Genomic DNA, 23398 nt, shown 5'->3' with positions numbered 1-23398 from the left:
TCCACGAAGTGCATTTCTGAAGCTGTCTTTCCCTTTGCAGAAGAAGGCTCCGCCCCCACCTCCAACAGCATTTCCCAAGGCCCCTCAAGATGCCCCTCCTGGTCCTGGCAGCGCCCCCAGAGCCACTGTGAACATGTTCTCTAGAAAAGCAGGTAAGAGAGTCAAACTAGAATTGAGACTTTATTTGGAATCCAGCAATTCTAGCATATGTATCAGGTGGTAGTTTTTGATATTGCAAAAGGAAAGACGAGCTTTACAAAGATGAGTCCACGGGGTGAAAAGATTCCGGTTCTGCAGAGCGCTAAGCTTTCCTCAGCAGACGGTGCACCATGCTGACTGGTGGGGGTGTCCCACAGGCCTTGGAACCTTGCCCTAGCCCAGTGGCCAAGCCCACACAGGTCTGCTGGGTGGAGGCCACCCCCACGTCTGGGCCAGGTGGCACTTCCACTGCACTCCTGTGCCTGTGTCCTGACAGAGTCAAGGTGGAGCAGCACGTCGTTGAGGTCACGTGGGGCTGGAGGTCGGTTGGTTTGTGGTCCTGAACGTGGCTCCTCTCTCCATCCACAGGCGGAACCAGAAATCGCTACGTTGATATATTGAACCCGAGTGGGACCACGCGGGGTGAACCTGTTCTCGCTCCCGCGGAGTTCTTTGCTCCACTTGCCCCACTCCCGATTCCTGGGCACTTGTTAGTCCCCAGCACAGGTAGGCAGGCCGCGCACCACCCCCATGAGTGCTCCCTGACCTCCAGCCTTCTCCCTGAGGGCCGCCGGCCAGGGGTCGCCTGTGCCTCTCGATCTGCCCCTTTCCTCTCCTTCCCCAAGTGCACAGCATGTGGCTCTGCCCCTTGCAGTTGGTCAGGTGAAACCCCCGGACGCTTTGGATGGAGCGACAGCTGACTGCCCCATCCTGTTCACAGATGTCAAGGAGCCACAGCCCGTGGGAGCGGGGGACCCAGGAGGGCAGGCTCCAGTCGGGGGGCAGGAGAGGCCAGAGTCTGCCTTGGAGACCAAGGTGAGCAGGGGTTGGAAAGGGAAGGACGCTTGGTGGGAATCCGCCACCACCCCCCACACCAAATAAAGGTGGCCCCTCAGTTCAGCAATGGGTCCCCACTACTGTGCAGAGACTTTCCGTTTTAGATGGAAGCGGGCTTCCTGTTGGATATTTTCTAGGAGTTTTACTGTGACCGTGTGCATCTTATGTAGTGTTTTGCCTCACTGAAATCATAGCAAGGAGACTTTTTTTTCCCCAATGTTTTAGAAGTTAGATAGAAATCAGTGGAATTTAGTTCAGACTATGGCCTCTAGAGTTGGATAGACTTCGATTTGACTCCTGGTTTTCCATTAATTGCTGTTTGAAGTTTGGGAAAGCCACTTCTCTGAGCCTCAGTTTCCTCCTCTGTAAAATGGAAATGACAACAGGGCCAAATGGCAGGGGTCTGGATGGGCTTAGATGAGGCTCTGCATGCAGCCGCAAGCCCTGCCTGGCACAGCAGGCGCTCAGGGTGAGCTGTGGCTCCACGCGCACCCATGAGCCCTACCTGGCATAGCAGGTGCTCAGTCAGGGTGAGCTGCAGTGCCCGGCACCCACAGAGCAGTTGGTATGGCTTAGGGGTTCAGGGCACTTGATGTGGAGGAGCGGCTCTCCTGAGCCAGAGCGGCGAGCCTTCGTTGTCTCTCTGCCCCATGGGAATGACCTTGGACTTCTCTGGGATCTGGTCACTGCTGCGCTTCTTATTTTTCTTGGCAGATTGTGAGTTCTATGGCGCAGCCCCTGGGCTCTGAGTTCCCGCCCTGCGGTGCGGACACGTCCCAGGGAGGAGAGGTGAGGTGGGCCTTCTGGAGCCTCGGTCAGCTTGTCCTAGGTCCAAATGGCTGCTGCTTTTCAAAATGTATGCAGACGGGTAGGAAAAGGCAGATTAGAAACAATCTAGAACTTGAGACTTGTTGTATTCGCTGACACAGAATGGCACTTGTTTTAGCAAAGTTGTCTAGGAGCCCCAGTCCTCTAGGAGTCCTCTAGGAGCCCACAGAGGAGCGGGATTGTAGCTCAGGTCTGTAAGCGCGATCTCCCCTCAGCATGGTGTCGTCATGTTCTTTCCTCCTCAAGTGTCCCGAGGTGAAGCCGGCGTAGGCGGCTTCCGACGCGGCACAGATCCCCGGCCCTACACGACACTAGTGGTCCTGCCTTAATGAAAACTGTGCGTTAGAGCATGAATGTTCAGCTAGCTCCCGGGGATTGTATCGGTTCTGATGGCATCATAGAGCTTCCTGAGACTGGCCCCACTGGCCAGAGCATGCTGACAGTTGTCTGTCTGTCTGTCTGTGTTCTTGCTGTTTTGTAGCTGTCGCGCTGTAGCTCAGTGAGCTCGCTGTCGCGTGAAGTGAGCCAGCACTTTGATCAGGTACTTCCGGCTGGCGCTTCCCACTTAGCACCATAGCTCATTGTGTCTCCTTTTGTTTGCAATGCTGGGGATTGGTTTGTGGCCGTGCCCCATGTGACTAATGTCGCCCCTGTCGCTCTCAGACCTCGCGTCCCAGAGGGCCTGTCATCAGATGTCCAGATCCACTGATAAGCTGGCCCCAGGCGCCCAGTGGGGAGGGAGGCTCCATCTGCCACCCGACCAGCTGGACAGCCTCCCTCCTGTGAGCGTCAGCGTCCTGCGCCCCCTCCCCCACCACCCTGTGTTGTCATCTGGAGGGAGGGGCTTTGTTTTCTGATGAAGCGTGTGGAGGTGGGTTTTCAGCCAGGGAGAGTGTGACAAGGACACTGTCCCGTATCCAGTCTTGGTGGAAGATGAAGGGGTCCTTCATCTTTTATGTAGACCATGGAACTAAGCTTTTTCTTGTCGGGCTCATCAGAGGCTGGGCTCCACAGCTGGAGCCATAGGTCTGGAGGACTCCCCACTCCATCAGCTGCTCACAGGAGACCAGCGTGGCGGCGAGGCCACCCACGCACCTTGTTCTGCACGCTCCCCTCTGCAGCTTTTCTCTGTGCACGGTGCTTTGACTTGGACTGTTTGTCTGTAACCACTCAGTCATTAAATCCACCGTTGGCATCTTAGAAGTCCTGACTTAGAAACAGTCTGCCTCTTTTGCAAAGGGTGCACGAACTGTTGGTAACACTGCTTTGCCGACTGACTTCTCTCTGGTTCCTAGGCACCCAGTGACCAGCCCCCTGCAGGGGGCCCTCCGGGGGGAGCCGTGCCCTTCTACAACCCCGCCCAGTTTGCACAAGTAAGTGGCCATTGGTTTTCTGCTGGGGGTGTGCAGGAGGCCTCCCCCTGATATACTTGCCACCACCTTAACTGACGCCCACCTCCGTGTCTGCCGCCACCCAGGGTATAAGGGTTCCTACTCCCGGGTAGCGTGCGTTCAGTAAAGGGCAGTTCACTGCCCTGGACTTTCAGTTGCTTTCTGTAATCAAAGTGCACACCTGCAGGGTGAGAGCTCCGCAGGCTTGTCAGAGATGCCACCACTGGCCATCCACACCCACCCCTCCTCCTGAGGCCCCTCCCCACCCACCCCTCCTCCTGAGGCCCCTCCCCACCCACCCCTCCTCCACCTGAGGCGCCTCCCCACCCACCCTTCCTCCTGTGGCCCCTCCCTACCCACCCGTCCTCCTCCTGAGGCCCCCACCCCCCTCCTGAGGCCCCTCCCTACCCACCCCTCCTCCTGAGGCCCCTCCCCACCCACCCTTCCTCCTGAGGCCCCTCCCCACCCACCCTTCCTCCTGAGGCTCCTCCCTACCCACCCCTCCTCCTGAGGCCCCTCCCCACCCACCCTTCCTCCTGTGGCCCCTCCCTACCCACCCCTCCTCCTCCTGAGGCGCCTCCCCACCCACCCTTCCTCCTGTGGCCCCTCCCTACCCACCCCTCCTCCTCCTGAGGCGCCTCCCCACCCACCCCTCCTCCTGTGGCCCCGCCCACCCACCCCTCCTCCTCCTGAGGCCACCCACCCCTCCTCCTCCTGAGGCCCCTCCCCACCCACCCTTCCTCCTGTGGCCCCTCCCTACCCACCCCTCCTCCTCCTGAGGCCCCTCCCCACCCACCCTTCCTCCTGTGGCCCCTCCCTACCCACCCCTCCTCCTCCTGTGGCCCCTCCCACCCACCCCTCCTCCTCCTGAGGCCCCCACCCCCCTCCTGAGGCCCCTCCCACCCACCCCTCCTCCTCCTGAGGCCCCCACCCCCCTCCTGAGGCCCCTCCCACCCACCCCTCCTCCTCCTGAGGCCCCCACCCCCCTCCTGAGGCCCCTCCCACCCACCCCTCCTCCTCCTGAGGCCCCCACCCCCCTCCTGAGGCCCCTCCCACCCACCCCTCCTCCTCCTGAGGCCCCTCCCCACCCACCCTTCCTCCTGTGGCCCCTCCCTACCCACCTGTCCTCCTCCTGAGGCCCCCCACCCCCCTCCTGAGGCCCCTCCCCACCCACCCCCCTCCTCCTGAGGCCCCTCCCCACCCACCCTTCCTCCTGAGGCCCCTCCCTACCCGCCCCTCCTCCTCTGAGGCCCCTCCCCACCCACCCTTCCTCCTGAGGCCCCTCCCCACCCATCCCTGCTCCTGAGACCCCTCCTCACCCACCCTTCCTCCTGAGGCCCCTCCCACCCACCCCTCCTCCTCCTGAGGCCCCCACCCCCCTCCTGAGGCCCCTCCCACCCACCCCTCCTCCTCCTGAGGCCACCCACCCCTCCTCCTCCTGAGGCCCCTCCCCACCCACCCTTCCTCCTGTGGCCCCTCCCTACCCACCTGTCCTCCTCCTGAGGCCCCCCACCCCCCTCCTGAGGCCCCTCCCCACCCACTCCTCCTCTGAGGCCCTCATGTTGAAGTCCCGACTCACTTTGGTGTTCACCCTCCATGTGCCTTCTTGCTGTGCGTGATCATGCTCCTGGACACTAAGCTTCCAGCATTTTCTTCTGGCTCCCACCCGACCTCTCTAGACACCAGAATTGTCAGCTCACCACTGTGTGTCTGTGTAAATGCTCCACAACTGAACCCTGAGCTCTTAGGAATCCTGAATGGTTTTTGTTTTTTCCTGGGCCGTTGTCTTTTAGGTTTGCTTGGTTTTCTGTGATGTAGCTGTAACCCAGCTGTGTCTCCGCCTGCCCTGTTGAGCTGCTCGCCCACCAGGGCCGCCCTCTACTGGCTCGCCCCCTTCCACTGGGGCCCATTCTCCCCCGTCCATAGTGGAGCCCTGCTCCTGGAATCCTTCTCACCACTTTTATTTTTACTTACTTCATTTATTTATTTATTTTTCAATTGTATTTTAGATGAAGGTTTACAGAACGAACTAGCTTCTCATTAAACAGTTAGTACACATATTGTTTTGTGACGTTGGTCAACAGCCCCACGACATGTGAACACTCTCCCCTTCTCTACCTCGGGTTCTCTATTATCAGCTTTCCTGTGCCCTCCTGCATTCTTGTCCTTGCCCCTGGGCTGGTGGGCCCCTTCAGTCTTGTTTTGTTTTATGGTCCTGTCTAATCTTTGGCTGAAGGGTAAACCACAGGAGTGCCTTCAGTACTGAGCTGAAAGGGTGTCTGGGGGCCATACTCTCGGGGTTTTTTCAGTCTCTCTCCGGCCAGTAAGTCTGGTCTCTTTTTGTGAGTTAGAATTTGGTTCTACAATTTTCTCTAGTCTGTCAGGGATCCTCTATTCCTGTCAGTGCAGTCAGTGGTGGTAGTCATACTGGGGTCAGGCTGGTGGAGGCTATGGTAGTTGTGATCCATTAGTTTGTCACCTTGCTTGTCAGTCTGTTTTGGTGGCATTCGTCCTTGTCATCATGGCAGCCCCTTGATGAAAGTGGGCAGGAGGTAGACTTTTGGAGGCCCGTCAGTCTGTAGTACCTTTATTCCACCCGTGTGGCTGGCTAGCTGGCCGGCTGGCAGGGTAGAATTCTCAAGACAGGTCATTTCCTCAGAGCTGGAGAGGGTCTCCCTGGGTTCTGGGGCCACTGTTGTATGGAGAAGCCAGCTACTGTCAGAGGTCTCTGCATGCCTTTCTGGAACCCGCAGGTCCAGGGCTCTGTGGCTTCATGCTGGCAGCCCCACCGTGGGTCCCGTTCCCTCCAGGTGCTGGCCCTCACAGCCCCTTGGCCAGGAATGGTCCTCCATGTTTTCTTTGGTTTCTCTCCCCACCTTCTGTCTTCTCCCTTCAGTCTTTTGCCTGTCGAGTACAGACTGGCTGGTGGTTTTTTGGGAAACTGAGTGCAGGAAAAGTCTCGGGGAGGTAGCCTTGGCATTCGGAATGCAAAAACTTCATCTGACCTGTTTGCAGGGTGCAGACCCTGCCCCCTCCCCAGCAGGCTCTCAGCCAGGGCTGCCGGCTCTTCCTTCCCTCCCCCACCGCCTCTGAGTCAGTCCTCGGCCTTTCGAGATGTCTGCATTTCTGGGCCTTCTCTGGTCCACTGGGCCCACTGTCTACCTGCTTTGCAGCTCAATTTTTGTGGTTTTCTTCTCTCATGTTATATTCATCTTGTAGTTGACGGTCTTAAACTTTTACTGCTCTCACCTCAGGTAGGTTCTGAGGGGAGCGAGGGCGGCACCTGTGTCAGCAGCCATCTGTACCCGAGTCCCCGTGTCCTCCGGGAGCAGGCCGGGCCATGGCCCTGCTGGAGTCTTAGCCACTTGGCTAGGCACAGCTCTGCAGAAGCTTGCTGACCTTTTAAAGATACCTGGGACTTCAGAGGAAATGCCAATGTTTAATACTGCTATCGGGCTTTTAGAAACGCAGACAACACCCACTTGTGCATATAAAACAGTCTGTTTTGTTTCACTGTGTGTGATCAGGGTCATCGGGGAGGCAAAAGTCAGTGCTTATTCATCTCCTTTCAGGTCTCTGCTGCCTCTGGAGGTCCAAGGATGGGGAGGATGGGCCAGAGGAAGCACCCAGCCTTGAAGTAGAATCTTCCGTTCTGGATTAGCATTTGGACCCTGAAGTGTTTTTCCCCACCAAGAACTCAGAGCGACTGCCGATGACTCTCCTGCCCCGACGTTGACCACCCATCATTCGGAACTACTGCCACAATTTCTGTTTCCTTTCAGATACTAGATAAAAAGAGCGAGTTTGTTACTCAGAATCTTTTCTCTACAAGAATGCTTTAAGGACATTATGTTCTCAGTCACTAGGGAACAATCTAAGGGTGTAACCTTCTCAGTCATTTAGGAACATCACACGCAGTGACGTGGACAGGCTGCTGCTGCCACCCGGGAGGCGAGCCTTCAGTCAGCAGGCAGCTCCCAGAGGCTGGCGAGTTCTGCCCTCACCAGCCCTGCCTCCTGTCAGGTGTTGGATGACAGAGTGAGTGGCTGGGAGGGCGAGGGCCTGGCACCTGGCCTGCCGCCAGAGGCACCTGGAAGAGCAACGTCAGGGTGCCACACTCCTGCTCACTTCGGAGGATGTGACGTTCTCAACCAGCACTTGAACAGAGACGGGGGACTGATTTGGATGGTCACAGTCAGCCTCTGAGAGCTGATGAGTACTACCGGGCACTTCTTCTCGGCAGCAGCGGCCTTTCTGGCTTCACTTACTCTGCTTTGACCTATCAGGGCTGTAAGTGATTTCACACAGCCAAAGGCACCAGCTCTGCCCAGCCACGCAGTCAGTGCCGCTGCTGAGAAAGAGCCACGGCAGGATTTGTGTTCCAGAGGTGATGGGCAGGCTTAGGTTTTGGGGGACTCCAGCTGACCCAGATGGTCCACATGTTAAACCTGTGGCCGCAGCACATCTGCTCTGGGGTGCGTTCAGTACGTGAGCAGTCTGGCCAGGCTGTCTGGGAGGACGGCTCGGTGGCGCCCTTGCCACTGAGTAGCAGGTGCTGTGTTCTCGGGCGGTGGGCGGAGGAGTATGAACCAGCTGACTTGCTATTCTTTGACATCATTTAAGGGGTTGGTGGCACCTTGAAGAAAGTGGCCTGAAACAATTTCTTGACAGTAGCTCTGGAATTGAGTATTTCTGCCCTTGAATCTTCCCACACTAAGGTCTTAGGCAGCTAAGACGTGATTGACCCGTCAGCCACGTTCAGCTGCAGAGGCGTCTCCTGCTGCCCTCCGTGAGCTTTAAGGCTTCATCGACTGTTCTCAGAACCGTTCATGTTCTTGTCTAAGAGACTGAAGAAAAGATGGGGATATTTATCAAGTCAGTAGGGTAATCGTTTCTGTAGGTGCTGCTGCGGGGACAGGAACTGTTCACCTGGTACTTCAGATTGGAGACTGGAACTGTAAATGTGCCCTTGTCCCGGCTCACCGGGGTCACCCAGGAAAGATGTCCCACAGGGTGTCCTACTGTCTCCGAGAACCTGTATTGGCCCTCTGTTCCCGTCAGCTCTGTTGAGCAGGCAGTCTCGTGTGTGGGCCTTTGTCCTCTTGTCCCTGCTGATCGTCCTCTGTGTAGATTGTCAACCACTTTTGATTCAAGACGCTTCCTCCAAGGTGGGAGCTGCCGTTATTTTTCCTAAATGCAAATTGTTACACTGCAGATTGTTAAATAAAATATTTTGCGCTCTCAGCGCTTTTTCCTTTGATTTCCTTTCGTCGATTGGAAGCAAGGTGAGTGTGGGGTCCTGAAGGGTGGCAGAGCCCTCCTTGTCCACAGCCTGAAGGTGGCCGAGAACCCTCAGCCAGCTGGACCCTGGGGGCAGGGCTGAGCTGCTCCGGGTGGGCCACCACCTGGGCGTTCCTCGGGCGCCCTGCCTGGAGCCTGGTGGGGATCCGCTGGATGGCCAGGTGGGCGCCGCCCCTCTCAGGTCCTGTGCCGCGGTCCTCCGGCCGCCAGGGGCCGCTGCGGCGGGAGTGGGGCCGGCTGTCCGCCCGCAGTCGGTCCGCGGTCCGCCTGCCGTCCGCCGGCGCCACGGTTACCAGGGAGCGAGGAGGCCGGGGCTGGGGGCGGCGCCCGCAGGTAGCGGGGCCGGGGGTGCGGGGCCTGGGGGGGCCGGGGGGTGCGGGGGGCCGGGGGTGCGGGGCCAGGGGGTGCGGGGGGCCGGGGGGACGGGGCCTGGGGGTGCGGGGGGCCGGAGGTGCGGGGCCGGGGGGTGCGGGGGGCCGGGGGTGCGGGGGGTGCGGGGCCGGGGGGTGCGGGGGGCCGGAGGTGCGGGGGGTGCGGGGCCGGGGGGTGCGGGGGGCCGGGGGGACGGGGCCTGGGGGTGCGGGGGGCCGGAGGTGCGGGGGGTGCGGGGCCGGGGGGTGCGGGGGGCCGGGGCCGGGGCCGGGGCCGGGGGGGCGGGGCCTGGGGGTGCGGGGGGCCGGGGGTGCGGGGGGTGCGGGGGGCCGGGGGGCCGGGGGGCCGGGGGGGGCGGGGGTGCGGCGCGGATGGGGGGCGGAGACGCAGGCGGGGCGGGGGGCGAGGCGCGGGGGCGTCGCCGGCGGGTCCACCCCCGAGGCTGCGTGAAGGTCGGGCGTTATTCTCCGCAGCCGCCTCGCGGGGTCGGGCCGGACTCGCAGCGGCCTCCACTGGGGACCGTGCTTCCGCGAGGCCCAAGGTCGCCCGGCTACAGGGTGGGGTCTGCGACAAGCCATGCTGGCGGGCGGGCAGGTGACGGGGCGGGGGCCGGGGGCTCGCAGGTGAGAGAGGCGGTGACGCAGGTGAGCAGCGGATGGATCCAGCAGGCTGGAGGACTGACTCCAGGCAGGGCCACACCTGGTGAACTGGTCTCCCTGTGGCCTTCACTTGGGGATGGAGAATTCTTACCTGTGGTTCCTGTCCTGCAGCCCTAAGTGAGGCTTCTTCGTCTGGCAGGTGTGAGGAGCAGCACCCAGGACACCCCTCATTCAGGTCCTTCCTGGACTCTCCCCGCCCTGTCCACGGTTGACGGTCACTCCTGCCCAGCCGTCCTTCTGTAACGTGCCCCATGGAGTGCGCACTCCCCTCAGGTGTCTGTAGGTGACCCAGCACCTCAGGGTGTCCAGCCATGCAGCTGACCCTGGCCTTTGGGACCACCCCAGGCTGGCGAGGAAGTCACTACCATTGCTGCCCCCATCCCAGGTATTCTCCTGTGTGGCCCGCCCGGTGAGCCCCACCTGTGGATCCCCGACACTGAGATTAGGCCTTGTTGGCAGCCCACCAGGGAGGCTGCGCTGCCCAGGCATGTGAGTCCCTGGACCATGCCATCCACCTCGGTGTCTGTGCCTCACGCAGAGGGGCTGCCGCAGCCAGGAGGCGCCATGCTCAAGGGACAGCTTCCTACTGGAGACAAAGGCCTGGTACAGAATCCTCCAGCCCCACCCCACACTGCGGGTCTCGAGAAGACCACCGCCAAGGACACACAGGCCATGGCAAAGCCCCTCACTCCAGCGCCACCCTCCAGGCCCAGGCTGGAGCGCACCCTGTCCCTGGACGAGAAGGGCTGGAGGCGGCGGCGCTTCCGAACCAGCCAGGAAGACCTCTGGGACCAGGACAAGGCTGGTCCCTGCAAGGCTGCTCCCGAGGCCCCCACCTGCAACAGCTTGCCGCCTGGGCTGAGCACTTCCTTACAGGAGATTCCCAAGTCCCGCCGGGCTCCGGGCAGCCCTTCCTCATGGGGTAACTGCCTCTCGGGCACGATCAGCACATCCCTGGACCTGCTGCACAGAGAGGCCACCACTGTGGGGAGCTCCCCGAGGCTGACCAGCATGCTCCCCCCATGCCCACTGCCCACCATGGACCTGAGTGTCTCCTCGGACTCACTGAGGTTGGCCAACAAGGTGGACCCTGACCATGACGATTTCCGGCGTCGGGTGCAGAAGAAGCTGGTCCGGGCCCACAGCAGCTTGGGCCCTGGCCGGCCCCGCAGCCCCGTGGCCTGCGATAGCTGCTCCCTGCACTCAGCCAAGTCCTCCTTCAGCCTCTTGGCGCCCATCCACGCCAAGGACGTCCGTAGCAGGTAGGCCCCCAGAGGGAGGGTCACTGAGCTTTCGTGTATCGCTCAGAAGCAAGCCCCAAAGACCCGAGTGGGTATATTCTCATCAAACGTTTGTAAGATGCACAGATAGAGAGCCCTCCACCCCCAGCTCCTTCCCAGAAGTGACACTCTCTCCAGTTTGCCGTACACCTTTCCAGAACCTTCCTGCATTTCAGTACTACCTTTGGGTGTGATGTGCATAGAACGTGGTGTTGGCTTGTTCTGGGTGTGTCGGTAAGGTTATGTGCTGCCTGTCCCTGCGTGTCGTGCTCTTTCTTGGCATCTTTGTCGGTTCTCCTAAGTCTGCCTCCTTCGTTTGGCCTGGAATGCTGAGCTGGGTGGAGCTGCAGCTTTGCTGAGCCTGATGCTAACAGCGGCGTTATCGTGGGTTCCACCTGCTGCTGGAAACCTTGCCTCAGCAAGCCCTCGGAAAGGGCTCCTGGAGGGACCAGCGCCCCAAGTGGCCCGTGATGGGCCCCACACATTTCATTCACTGAACTCGCTCACCACGAGGTCTCTTCTGAAGAGGAGACCACTTAGCACACTTGAAGTGCTAGTGTGGTTTTTTAGTTGTATGCAGTTGATACACACCCACTGCTGCAACGTGAGGGTCTGCACACCAGTCCTGAGTCACGTCCTCAGATAGCCGCAGACAGGAGAGTGATGGGGGCTCCTTCACCCCGCTCTGCTCCTTAAAGACCCCCTTTCCAGGCCTTGGGTTTGTGCTAGATCAGGGTCAGCAAACACGCTCCTCAGAGGGCCAGAGAGCACGTCTTAGGCTTTGTGGGCTGAATGGTCACTGTCACATCCACCCAGCTCTGCCCTCGCAGCTCCCAGGCAGCCCCAGACGACACGTAGGCAAGAGGGCATGGCTGTGCTTCCATGGAACTTAAACTAAAAGCCAAACCCACTGCCGTCAAGTCAGTGCTAACTCATAGCAACCCTATAGGACAGAGTACTGCCCCATAGGGTTTCCAAGGAGCAGCTGGTGGACTCCAACTGCTGACCTTTTGGTTAGCAGCCTGAGCTCTTAACCACTGTGGAACTTTACTTAGGGACATTGAAATGTGAATTTTATAAAAGTGACACCAGACATGGAATACGTGTTACAAGAAGAAAGGGAACCATTGGAATCCAGGAAGCACAGAGAATTCTCTCCCAAAAGCAGGTGATCCGAACCCTGTCCTTGCTTGCCAGTGAAGGGTGGAAGGGCCAGGGCACCGGCAGGGGCTGGGTGTGGAGAGCCGCGTTTTCATCCAAGGCTGCAAAAGAAGGCACATCGAGAAGGAACCGTGTAACGTGCGATTCAGGGAGGAAGCCAGTAGGACGGGGTTTGAAAACCGGGGCCCGAGGGCCAATGCCAGCCCCGCATCTGCTCTCGGACAGCCCACGAGCCAAGCGTGGTTCTTATATTCCTAAGTAGTTGGGAAAAATCAAAACAGTAGTAATAATGTTTCACGACGTGTGAAATTATATGAACTCGCATTTCAGTATCCACAGATAAAGTTTTATTGGCACAGCCACGCCCACTTGTTTCCATGTTGCTTGTGGCCGCTTTTGCACTAGGATGAGCTGTGACAGACCACATGGCCCGCAAAGCCCAAATGTTTGGCCAGAGGAACAAGCGTGTTGAGTGTGTCCTCCAGGGCCAGGGCCGGGTAAGGCGCGAGGGATTTACTGGGTTTTGTTGTGAGCTTTGCCAAGCTTTGGGGTTTTTTACCCCTGTGAGTGCCTTGTTCTCTTTAACATCTTAAAACGAGTGGTAACTGGGGACGTGGAGATGGGCATCTTTGTTTCCTGCAGCGTGTGACCTCTATCCCCCAGGCGGTGTCCCACACCAGCCCTGGCCCTCCGCCCTCCCAGGCGCCCCCTCCACCTGTCTGTACCAGAGGCTTCTCTCCCGGCAGGTGCATGTGCTCACGTGTCTGCACTGTGTGGCCCTCCATGGACCTGCCTGGGATCTTGCCTTCAAGAGTTGCACCAAAAAAGACTGAAGCCCATTGCCACTGAGTCAATTCTAACTCAGCAGCCTCACAGGACAGAGCAGAGCTGCCCCGTAGAGTTGCCAAGGAGCACCTGGTGGATTTGAGCTGCCGACCTTTTGGTTAGCAGCCGTAGCCCTTAACCACTAGGCCACCAGGGTTTCCAGTTCCACCAAAGGAGCCCAAGATGTCACCTCCAGGTCCCTTTTCCCAGGATGTGCGTTGGTGTTTATAGAACTGTGCACACAGCTGGTTTCCAAGGGCGCAGGCCACTGTAGCACTGTGTCCAGTGGGACCCGCGGGATCCTGAGGACGTTCCCCCTCCAGGATTTGATGTAGGGACTGATGTTGCCCAGCCAGCGGTCAGCCACATGGCCTCAGGGGATGGCCAGTGCCCTGAGAGGTGTTTCCCTGTGGCCACCCTCCCTGAGCCCACCTACTCAGATTCAGCCTCGCCCGATGAATCTCCTGCCATGAAGGGGCTCCTCAGACGGGGCCTGGGCCCTCGGCTTGTCCTGCTGGTGCTCAGTCTGGGCTCCTCTCCACAGGAGCTATCTGGAGGGCAGCCTCCTGGCCAGCGGGGCCTTGCTGGGTGCGGACGAGCTGGCACGGTACTTCCCAGACCGGAGTGTGGCCATCTTCGTGGCCACCTGGAACATGCAGGGCCAGAAGGTATGCAGCACAGCCCACCTGACTGAAGCACGGGTGTCCCCAAAGCCCCCCTCCCCCGACGCCTCCGTCTGCGGCATCCGCAACCCCGCCCAGCCTCTCCTCTCCCCTGCCTCTGACTGCCCGTTCAGCCCTGAGTTTCTGGGTCCAGACCACATGAACTCCCCTGTTGCAGGGCACTCGCCCCGTACCACGCCTCGCCCCCTCCCCACAGCCCCCAGATGTCCCTGTTCAGAGGGACCCATCCCTGCATCCACCTGACCCCAGGCAGCTGCTCCCGAGACCCCAGTCCCTCCTGAGACCCCAATCCCTCCACCCTCTGTGCTAGTCTCCTTAAGGCAGTGGCTCCATGGAAGCCAATTTTGGGCATGTTTCCATTTGCTTTCTTGGGCATTGACTCTTGGTGTCCTGTGACCTTGCCAGGCCTGTGTGGGAGGGATCAGGGTCTCTCGGGAGAGGCTGCCTGGATGTGGAGCTTGGGCACCAGGCGTCCTGGTGAGGGAGGGATCGGGGTCTTAGGACGGATCGGTGTCTCAGGAGGGATTGGGGTCTCAGGAGGGACTGGGGTTTCGGGAGCAGCTGCCTGGAGGCGAGTGTGGTGTGCGGGGGGCTTTTGTAGAGGCTCCGTAGGGGGTGCAGCAGGTCGAAGGTAGCGCTTCACACACGATCTGAGACACTTTCTCTGGCATCGAGTGTTAATGATGAACAGGGTCAGAGGTGGCCCAGTGGCCGTTTCCTCCCTGGGCCGGGTCTGGGTGAAGGCAGGCAGGTGGTGGGTGCACGTCCTCGGGGCACTAGCACCATCCCTGCCCACCCACAGGGCGTGGCTGGTCCCCTTGGCCAGGAGGCTGCATGAGCAGAGGGGGGCACCCGCTTCCCTGAGCCCATGGCCCTTCCAGGATTCAGCCACGTAGCCAAGCATGTCCCCATGTCCTTGCCCTTGGGGCAGGGGCTGGGCTGTGTGTTAGGACGGCCAGGTGCCCCAATGCCACGGCTGCCGCCGTGCTGATGAGTGCTGTGTGAGCAGGAGGAGGCCTGGAGGCCGCCTGGCGGTCGACTGTAGGTGGCTCCTGGACACACTTGTGTTCAGCGGGGAAACTGAGGCCTACAGTGGCCGGCCCAGAATCTCTGCATCTTTGGTAAAAGGGGCGTTTGCCAACCGTTGAGCAGGGACTTCCTGCCTTGTGGCCTCGGTTTCCTCCTTTGCTCAGAAAAGGGCAGCGTGACAAGTGTGGCTGGTAGCTCTGCAAAGGCATGAGCCAGGCAGGCCCCACCCCAGGTCCCATACCCCCAGACCCCTGTCCCTCGGCCAACCCCCGCCCCTCTCCCCTCAGGAGCTCCCACCCAACCTGGATGAGCTCCTGCTGCCCGCCGAGGCTCACTATGCCCAGGACATGTACGTCATCGGAGTCCAGGAAGGCTGCTCCGACAGGTAGGCCAGGCCAGCGCTGCACCTCCCCCTCCGACCTCTGTGCCCCAGGCCACCGGGCCCCCGCAGTTTGTGTGCAGTGGCTGGAGTGCGCGCTGCCCAAGATGCCCGTGGGTGGTGGACATGAGCCACCTACAGCATGCTGTACCCTCCGGAGCCACAGGCAGGGTCACGTGGGGCTGAAGTGGCCTGAGCATGTGCCCACTCCTTGTTTCCATGGTGCCTCGAGCATCCAGAGTGAATACCACGAGCCTTTGTAGACGGACTCGTTTGGGAGACTGTTGAGGCCGGAGAGCAGCCTCTGCTGGGCCCCCATCAGTTCCAGGCTGTTCTGGGCATGATGTGAAGGCTCTGTGCAGGGTCTCCTGCCCACACCTCCTGCAGGGGCTCAGGATGGTGGTCTGGGTGGCTTCCTCTGCAGGCGGGAATGGGAGACGCGCCTGCAGGAGACGCTGGGCCCCCACTACGTGCCGCTGCACTCGGCGGCCCACGGCGTGCTCTACCTGTCTGTCTTCCTCCGCAGGGACCTCATCTGGTTCTGCTCAGGTGGGCGGCACAGGGTCCCCGGGAAGGAGCAGTGTGGCTGTGAGGCAACAGGCCCCTGCATGTGGGTGGGCGGCACTGGGTCCTCGGGAGGGGGCAGTGTGGCTGTGAGGTGACAGGGCCCCTGCATGTGGGTGGGTGGCACGTGGGCGCAGGTGCGGGTGCACACGGTGAGCTTCAGGATGCTCCCCCCTCCCCCACAGAGGTGGAGTGCTCCACGGTGACCACGCGCATTGTGTCTCACATCAAGACCAAGGGGGCCCTGGGCGTCAGCTTCACCTTCTTTGGCACCTCCTTCCTCTTCATCACATCCCACTTCACCTGTGAGTTCTCTGGCCGGAGCCGAGCTGTCATCTGAGAACCCCCATGGGAAGTGGGAGGGCGGGGTGCCTGCCATGGCTCACCAGGACCCTGGGAGGCTGTGGTGTCCGTGACAATCGCTGCCCTGTGCAGAGCTCCATCCCATGTCCTCCTGTGAGTGAATCAGTCACTCCTAGAGACAGCCCGGCCACTCGAGCAAGCGCATTTCACAGATGCGATGCTGAGATGGCGCAGCCCCTGCTCCAAGGCGGGCCAGTCCAGGTCCCACCAGGGATGCTGGTTCTGCTGGCCACGGCCTTCACAGAGAGGGCAGGTAGAAGTCTGTTCAACTCACTATTTAGGACTTGGGCTGAGGAGCCATCCTGGGCGGAGGACACGGGACCCACTCACAGCCTCGGGGTCCTCGGCAAGCAGTGGGCACCCGTGGGGTCAGTTCTGCTCTCATCTGCAACGCCCTGTCTCCCCCCGGCTGCTCCCTGACCCTTCAGAAAGCTGCACGGCTTTTTTGATCACTTAAATTCTAGAACTGAGGGCTGGGGTGGTCTGTGGTGGTTGAAAAGATTAGAGACACAGCAACCAAACGCAATGAGCAAACTGCCTGGACCCTGGCTGGAAAGACTACCTAAGATGTGTGCTGGGGATGCCTGGGAGATGGGAATGTCAATTGGCTGCTGGGTTATCCATCGTAGGCCATGTTCATCTTCTCGGTGAGATGGCGGTGTTGGATCCTGTGGAGAACACCCTTGTTCTTACGAGATGCGTGCTACGGTGGCAGGAACCTGCAGCCAGCTGAAAAAATAAAAACACGTATATATACACACGTGTACATATATATGTGTGTATCTACACACATATATATGCAGAACCCATTGCCATCAAGTCAATTCCGACTCATAGTGACCCCACAGGACACAGTAGAACTGCCCCGTAGGGTTTCCAAGGAGCAGCTGGTGGATTCAAACTGCTGACCTTCTGGTTAGCAGGTGAGCTCTTAACCGCTTTGCCACTACAGCTCCATATACATGTATGTGTTACATTATATACGGATGTGCACACACATGTAAACCACACACACACGTTAGATACACCTATACACACAAAAAAGAAGATAAAACATGAACAGTTGTTGAACCGATGTGCTGGTGTACAGATGTCCGTTATATAACCCAACCATCTGTGTGTTTAAAAAACTTCTTCTAACAAGATGTCAGAAACAAACACCCGGAAGAGGAAGCCATCGGAGCTGCTACGGCGTGCTGGTTGCTCCTCTCTGCATCGGAGAAGTGAGCTGTGTCCTTTTTTATCTCGGTGAACATACACAACAAAACATTGCCAATTCAGCAATTCCTGCACACACCATTCAAGTTGGGCAGCCATTCCCGCCCCCACCCCCGCCACCTTTTTAGAATCAGCAGACTGCATTACCGTAAACTCGGTGACCCCTAAGCAAAAACTGCCATGCTCCGTCCTGTTTGAGAGAGCCAGGCCTGCAGGCAGGGCCGCCCAGTGCTGACGCCGGGCAGTGCAGCCACAGAGAGGCATGGCGGTGGAGCCTCACGGAAGCCGCATCAGGTGCTGGCCAGGCCTCGGTAGGGGAGACGCAAGCGTCTCAGTGAGTCACCGGCAGCCTGTCGGAGCACGACACAAGGCTGTTTGTTCTCAGGGACCTGGCCCTGAAACGTGTGGCAGAGACCCTCAGCCCATGTTTTAAAATCTGCCTCTGGAGCCCCCACCCTATGCCTGCCCTTGCAGCTGGAGACGGGAAGGTGGCGGAGCGGCTGCAGGACTACACGCGGACCATCCAGGCCCTCGCCCTGCCCAAAAGTGTACCTGACACCAACCCCTACAGGTCTAGCCCTGGTGAGTGCGTGCTGTGGCGGGAACACAGACGGGGGCTTGCGGCACGTTCATAGCAGATGGTTTGCCTTCCCTTGATAAGTGGTAGCCTCCTCCTCACTCTGGGGCTGGTTTAGTAGAAGAGTGCATACAACTTTGGAGAACCAAGATCAGAAGTCTAGAAGGTCGCTGGCCGATGGAAGTCAGGTCCCTCCGCAAGCCCTCACCAGATTGTGGCTGCGTGGGCCTGGGCACCCGCAAGGCCGTGGAAGCGTGGGTCCACGGGACTGCGGTCTTGCTCTGCTGCCCACCACTCGTGGGGCTGGAAGCATCACTCCAGCCCCTGTACGCCCTCCTCATCACGAGAGGAGCGTCCCATCTCCTGGGTGGACTGTGAGGCTGAGGTGCACGCTATGTGACGAGTGGGGGGTGGTGCTGGTGTGAGACCACTCCATGGGTTTCTGGGCGCCTGCAGCTGTTTGAATGCACATGGCAGCCACCGATATCCCAAACCTCCTGGGACTGCCGGGGGCTGCCCTCTGCTTCTCTGGCGAGCCCCTGGCCTGCTGTGATTCTGAGGCGGGGGCAGATGGGTCCATGACACCACAGTCAGGAGTGGCACTAAACGAGCCACCTGTACCTCAGCGGACGTCACCACCCGCTTTGATGAGGTCTTCTGGTTCGGGGACTTCAACTTCCGACTGAGTGTTGGGCGGGCGGTCGTAGAGGCGCTCCTGAGACAGAAGCTGGAGATGGACATGTCAGCCCTGCTGCAGCATGACCAGCTCACCAGGGAGATGAAGCAAGGTGAGTGCCAGGCTGGTGGGCGAGGGAGTGGGGTCACAGGCCAGGCTCTACCAGTCTAAGCCATCCTGTGCCCATGCAGGTGCCATCTTCAAGGGCTTCCAGGAGGCAGACATCCACTTCCTCCCCTCGTACAAGTTCGACATTGGGAAGGACACCTATGACAGCACTTCCAAGCAGAGGACACCCTCCTACACGGTAAGTGACCCTACACGGTGAGTGACCTTACATGGTGAGAGCCCTACACGGTGAGTTACCCTACACGGTGAGTGACCCTACACAGCAACGTCCCTAAATGGTGACATCTGTACACAGATCCCTACACGGCAAGACCCCTACATGGTGATATCCCCTACACAGTGAGATACTCTACACAGTGAGACCCCTACACGGTGAGACCCCTACACGGTGAGACCCCTACACGGTGAGACCCCTACACGGTGAGACCCCTACACGGTGAGACCCCTACGTGGTGACATTCCCTACACGGTGAGATCCCCTGTGTGGTGACATCCCCTATGTGGTGACGTCCCCTACACGGCGAGATCCCCTACCAGGTTAGGGCCTCTCTTGCTCTGCTCGACGTCTCCCCGAGCCGGCTGTGGCATGGCCCGTTCTCACAGTCGCCTGGCCCCTCGTCTCTGCTGGGAGAGCTGAGGTGCCTCCTGTCTGCCTGCAGAGTTGAGGCTGGCTCTGCAGAAGGGCTTCCCCCAAGCCATAGCCCAGGATGGAACTCCACGTGGAAGAACACACCTGGCCAGGCTCAGACTGTTCTGGGCCACTCACCGGCTGCAGCCACAGCCTGAGTGGGCACTGTGACATGTCTCCTCTGGAGGCCGGTCACACTGTAAGCCCGCTGGTGCAGCAGGGCAACGAGCTCGGGGTCCAGCTCCAGAGCCACTGGTCTGGGCTGGGTCTCAGCTGTGCACTGCACTGCCTGGCCTGGGCTGGACCCCTCAGAGGCTCCATGTGGCTCATAGTGATGCCCTCCTCCAAGGGCGTTTGACATTCTGACCAGCCCCCAGTGGCCCTGTCATGGATTGAATTGTGTCCCCAAAAAATATGTGTCAGCTTGGTGAGGCCATGATTCCCAGTATTGTGTGGTTGGCCTTCATTTTGTGGTTGATGTAATTTTCCTATGTGTTATAAACCCTAATCTCTGTCTGTGGTTAACGAGGCAAGATTGGATTATGTTGAAGAGGATTAGGGTGGAAGGTAACACCCTTACTCAGGTCACATCCCTGATCCAATGTAGTTTGCCTGAAGTGTGGCCTGCACCACCTTTTATCTCATAAGATGAAAGGGAAGCAAGCAGAGAAGGGAGGGCCTCAAACCACCAAGAAAGCAGTGCTGGGAGCTGAGCTCGTCCTTTGGTCCCGAGGTCCCTGCGCTGAGAAGCTCCCAGATCACGGGAAGGTTCATGACAAGGACCTTCCCCTGGAGCTGACACCCTGAATTTGGACTTCCAGCCTACCAGACTGAGAGAGAATAAACTTCTGTCTGTTAAAGCCACCCACTTGGGGTATTTATTACAGCAGCACTAGACGACTCAGGCCCTCAGGAGAGGCCTGGCCTGCAGCACAAGCCCAGGGCTGAGGCTCACGCTGGCCACTTGAGAACCTGCACTTGGGCTCTGGCAGCCTCTGTCAGACCCCCCAGCCCCATGGCCCTCTCCTGGTTCTCTGCCTGCCCTAGGCCTGGGATTGATCGGTGCCCCCAGGTGTGCTTCCAAGTCAGGTGGGGACTTGGCAACTACCCTGTCGCGCAGGACCCACAGGGCAGGGTGGGAGCAGGTACCGCCTGTGTCGTCTTCACGGTGGTGTATAGTGGGACCAGTACACCAGCCACGGTGATGGCACTGAGGTCACCCACAGGTCGCCATCACTGCGAGGACCACATGGGCGGCTTCTGGGAAGGGCTCCCCGGGCAGCCTGGCCTGGGTGTGTTAGGGGACAGGTAGGCATGCGGCCGAGTGACCAGCCCACACGTCTGGTCTCCTGCAGGACCGGGTAGTGTACAGGAGCCGCCACAAGGATGACATCTGCCCGGTCAAGTACTCATCCTGCCGCAGCATCAGGACGTCCGACCACCGCCCCGTGTACGGCCTGTTCCGTGTCAAAGTGAGGCCCGGGAGAGACAAGTCAGTGTCCTTCGCGCTGCCCACCCTGAGGGTCCTGGTGGGGTCAGCGCCGTGGCGGGGGGCACGTGTGGATTTGGGGTGTGTGTGGCTGTGTCATCAGGTCCTGGCGTGGGGAGACCTGGGTAGGACAGGGTAGCTGACAGCCCACGCGGGGCCACCGTGCAGGACGGTTTAAGTAGCAGCCATAGCAGCTTGCCCAGAAAGGCTGACCCTGCCAGAGCCGCGCCGCGCCCGGGACCTCCCAGCGACGTAGGCCTTTCTGGGATGGCAGATAGGGGGTGAGGGGCAGGTCTCTGGGCTCTCGGGCTGCACGCTCTGAGGCAGCGTGGAGGGTCCCATAGGTGATCCTACAGGAGCAGGCCTATCGTGAAGTGGGTGTCCTGCCCCTTCGCTGCTGTGAGGCAGCCACTGGCTTACAGTGCCAGGCTAGGGGGCATCCTGGGGAAGTGGGACCCGAGCCCACAGGCAGCCGGGGACAGGGACGGGTTGGAGGGGTGAGGGCCTTGGTAGTTCCCAGGTGGCCAGCCCCACCCTTCCCGGTGACAGGCGTGCATGTGCCCGTGACAGTACGTGCCAGGTGGCGTCCGAGCCCGCGCCGGCTGCTGCGGGGCAAGGTGGTCCTGATGGTCTTCTCTCCGCAGCATCCCACTGGCTGCCGGCAAGTTCGACCGGGAACTATACCTCATAGGGATCAAAAGGCGGATTTCAAAGGAAATTCAGAGACAGCAGGCGCTGAAGAACCAAAACTCTAGCGCCATCTGCACGGTTTCCTGAGCAGGGACTGGACAGAGCAACAGGTCCTGACCCAGATCACTGGAGACGAAGAGCACTTGGCCGTGGTCCACAGTGCGGTCTACCGAGCTGTCCGCAGGCTGCAGCCCTGCCTGCTGAGGCGCTGACACACAGCAGTGCAGACGGCAGGAGCCGTGGTGTGTCCCTGTCCCAGGAGGGACGCTGTCCCCGAGAACGAGTCACATTCCTCCAACTAAGTAAGCCCTACGTGCGTGTAACGTGGCAATCCCACTGACCCGCTGGGCCTCCCCTCTAAGGGCAGGCTGAGCTGCGAGCCGACCGGGCAGCGTCCCGCACTGGGCGCCCTGGGGCACGTGCTGAGTCGGGGTCAGCCCTGAGCCGCTAACCCACTCTGAAGCCAGCGGTAGACAGCCCCCTCCACCTTCCTGCGTGTCTTCACGCCTGGCCCCAGCGTCTACCAGCCCCCTGGACTGCCTAAGTGCACAGCCTCCAGCAGCCCCCCAGCACCACCCCACAGCCACACCCACCACCCCACGACCATGGCCACGTCCCCATCTACTCCTGGGACCCACAGGGTAAGATGGGCAGATGCAGGTGGCCTCTGGGGCCTCGGAATTCCCTGGGCTTTTAAAACCCCCCTGAGCTGAGTCAGTGTCAGAGCCCAAAGCCAGTCAACTTCCTAGGACACGACACAGGCCCCTGCTAGGTAGCGAGCCCCCCACGTTTGGACAAGTGAGAGCCCCATTGTAAGGGCCGCCCTCCAGCTGAACGTGCTGACCACCTCCGTCTTCTCTGCCGTGCCCCCACCCGGTCCCATGGGAATGTGCCATGGCTTTGGCGATTCGGACCACTGACTGTAAAGTCACCACAGGCAGCGATAGCGGCCGCCCGTTTCCTCGCCTACAAAACTGGAGCTTAGAGTCGGCCGCCTTGCTAAGCCACCATGTTCCGGAAATCTCTAGTAAAAAAGAGGGCTGGGACTGTCAATGTGCTCTGACCCCACCCTGAAAACCGTCAGCGTAGATGTGTAAAGACCGAGGGGCTTCTATCTAGTCTTTCAAATTATTTATTTTTCCATACTTATATTTTTAAATAAATGCATATATTGAATGTTAATTCTTTCTGGCCAAAGATCGAATTTTGGAAGGAAACAATCTGTGTGCACACCTGTTCTTAGAATGTTGTCATTTTTAAGAAGCTGTAAAGTTCAGAGCTGAGTCTTGGCTACCAGCTGCTGACCACAATCTGATGCCGTGGCTTTAAAATCAGGTGTTCCCAAGCGAACGACCCAGCGGTAAGCATTAGCTGGCAGACGGCCTTTTCTAGGGGGGATTAGTAAACCATCGTGAAAATATGAAAAATCCATTTCCCATGAGTCATACGTGAAGCTTTCAGCGTCAGCTTCCAGATCTTGGAACGCAGGTTTTCAGCAGCTCACCCCCACCCTTAGAGACGTCCCACCGGCGTGGGCAGCCGTCCCCCAGCTCTCAAGAAGCCATTCAGATGTTGGTGGCGCAATTCTGCTTCAGTGAAGGTCATACATTTGGACGCAACTAGTGGAAAACCTGTCACACAGATTTTGGTGGTAACGGGGCTTGAGCTGAGGAGTGGGGCGCTGGCATGACTCCGCAGCCCCCTCACCAGATGCCAACTCTGTGACGTGAGGGGCAGAGGGCAATGTCGGGGTCACCACATCCAGCAGATCACATCCTAGGTCAGAGGTGAAGTACTCCTCACTAGCCGTTAAGAGTTCAGATGGAAGTAATTCCACCTGGAAAGTTAAGATCCGTGTTAACGCACACCGTCAGCCAGGTCCTGGAAAACAAGCTGCGTGAAGAACCTCGAAGTGCGAGCCCAGGGAGGAGGGGGAGGCAGGGGCCTTCACCTTCACAAGACCCACCTCTTCTTGCCCACGATCCGTCATTCATCCCAAGGGGGTGGGTACTACCGGTTGAGTCTGGCAATGCCAGGGAGCCAGCAGGGCAGGGGCCGGGGAGGTGGACAGAAGGTGACCCCCAGCACATTGGCAAATGCTAATCGTGTTTGAGGCTGGAC

The 23398-nt window shown here is 59.4% G+C and overlaps 2 protein-coding genes across 10 annotated transcripts in view; both read left to right on the top strand.

Annotated features, from left to right (window-relative positions):
* SEC16A (SEC16 homolog A, endoplasmic reticulum export factor) overlaps positions 1-8491 on the top strand; it is a 41109-nt gene extending 32618 nt beyond the window's left edge. For 2 of the 6 annotated variants that reach the window (XM_049895784.1, XM_049895782.1), the window contains exons 25-31: positions 41-152; positions 568-705; positions 854-1014; positions 1750-1824; positions 2345-2404; positions 3159-3236; positions 6827-8491. In XM_049895784.1, coding sequence (XP_049751741.1) covers positions 41-152; positions 568-705; positions 854-1014; positions 1750-1824; positions 2345-2404; positions 3159-3236; positions 6827-6895 — 693 coding nt within the window. In that variant the 3' untranslated portion in view covers positions 6896-8491. The remainder of the gene's footprint in view (positions 1-40; positions 153-567; positions 706-853; positions 1015-1749; positions 1825-2344; positions 2405-3158; positions 3237-6826) is intronic. The other 4 variants (XM_049895786.1, XM_049895787.1, XM_049895785.1 and 1 more) reach the window with 4 other exon arrangements.
* Positions 8492-8802: 311 nt separating this feature from the next.
* On the top strand, positions 8803-22635 carry INPP5E (inositol polyphosphate-5-phosphatase E). Of its 4 annotated transcripts, XM_049895906.1 has the most exons (12): positions 8803-8888; positions 9726-9971; positions 10125-10848; positions 13397-13520; positions 14852-14949; positions 15368-15492; positions 15693-15812; positions 17563-17670; positions 18292-18453; positions 18533-18648; positions 20454-20632; positions 21232-22635. In XM_049895906.1, exons 3-12 carry the CDS (start codon positions 10151-10153, stop codon positions 21362-21364), a joined length of 1863 nt encoding a protein of 620 aa, XP_049751863.1. In that variant the 5' UTR covers positions 8803-8888; positions 9726-9971; positions 10125-10150; the 3' UTR covers positions 21365-22635. The 4 variants fall into 4 exon arrangements, with proteins under 4 accessions (XP_049751863.1, XP_049751864.1, XP_049751862.1 ...); XM_049895907.1 differs by having other exon boundaries at positions 9726-10848; positions 20454-20570; XM_049895905.1 differs by having other exon boundaries at positions 9726-10848; positions 20454-20590.
* The last annotated feature ends 763 nt before the right edge of the window (positions 22636-23398 follow it).

This window comes from Elephas maximus, chromosome 9 (genome assembly GCF_024166365.1).
Source record: "Elephas maximus indicus isolate mEleMax1 chromosome 9, mEleMax1 primary haplotype, whole genome shotgun sequence".
NCBI classification, from domain to species: domain Eukaryota; kingdom Metazoa; phylum Chordata; class Mammalia; order Proboscidea; family Elephantidae; genus Elephas; species Elephas maximus.
This window is presented reverse-complemented; position numbering and strand designations above follow the sequence as displayed.

Coding starts and splice junctions, on each gene's coding strand:
- INPP5E (XM_049895904.1), top strand. CDS start 10,091: ATGCCATCCACCTCGGTGTCTGTGCCTCACGCAGAGGGGCTGCCGCAG. Junction 10,849..13,396: donor GCCAAGGACGTCCGTAGCAG/GTAGGCCCCCAG, acceptor TCCTCTCCACAG/GAGCTATCTGGAGGGCAGCC. Junction 15,493..15,692: donor CCTCATCTGGTTCTGCTCAG/GTGGGCGGCACA, acceptor CCTCCCCCACAG/AGGTGGAGTGCTCCACGGTG.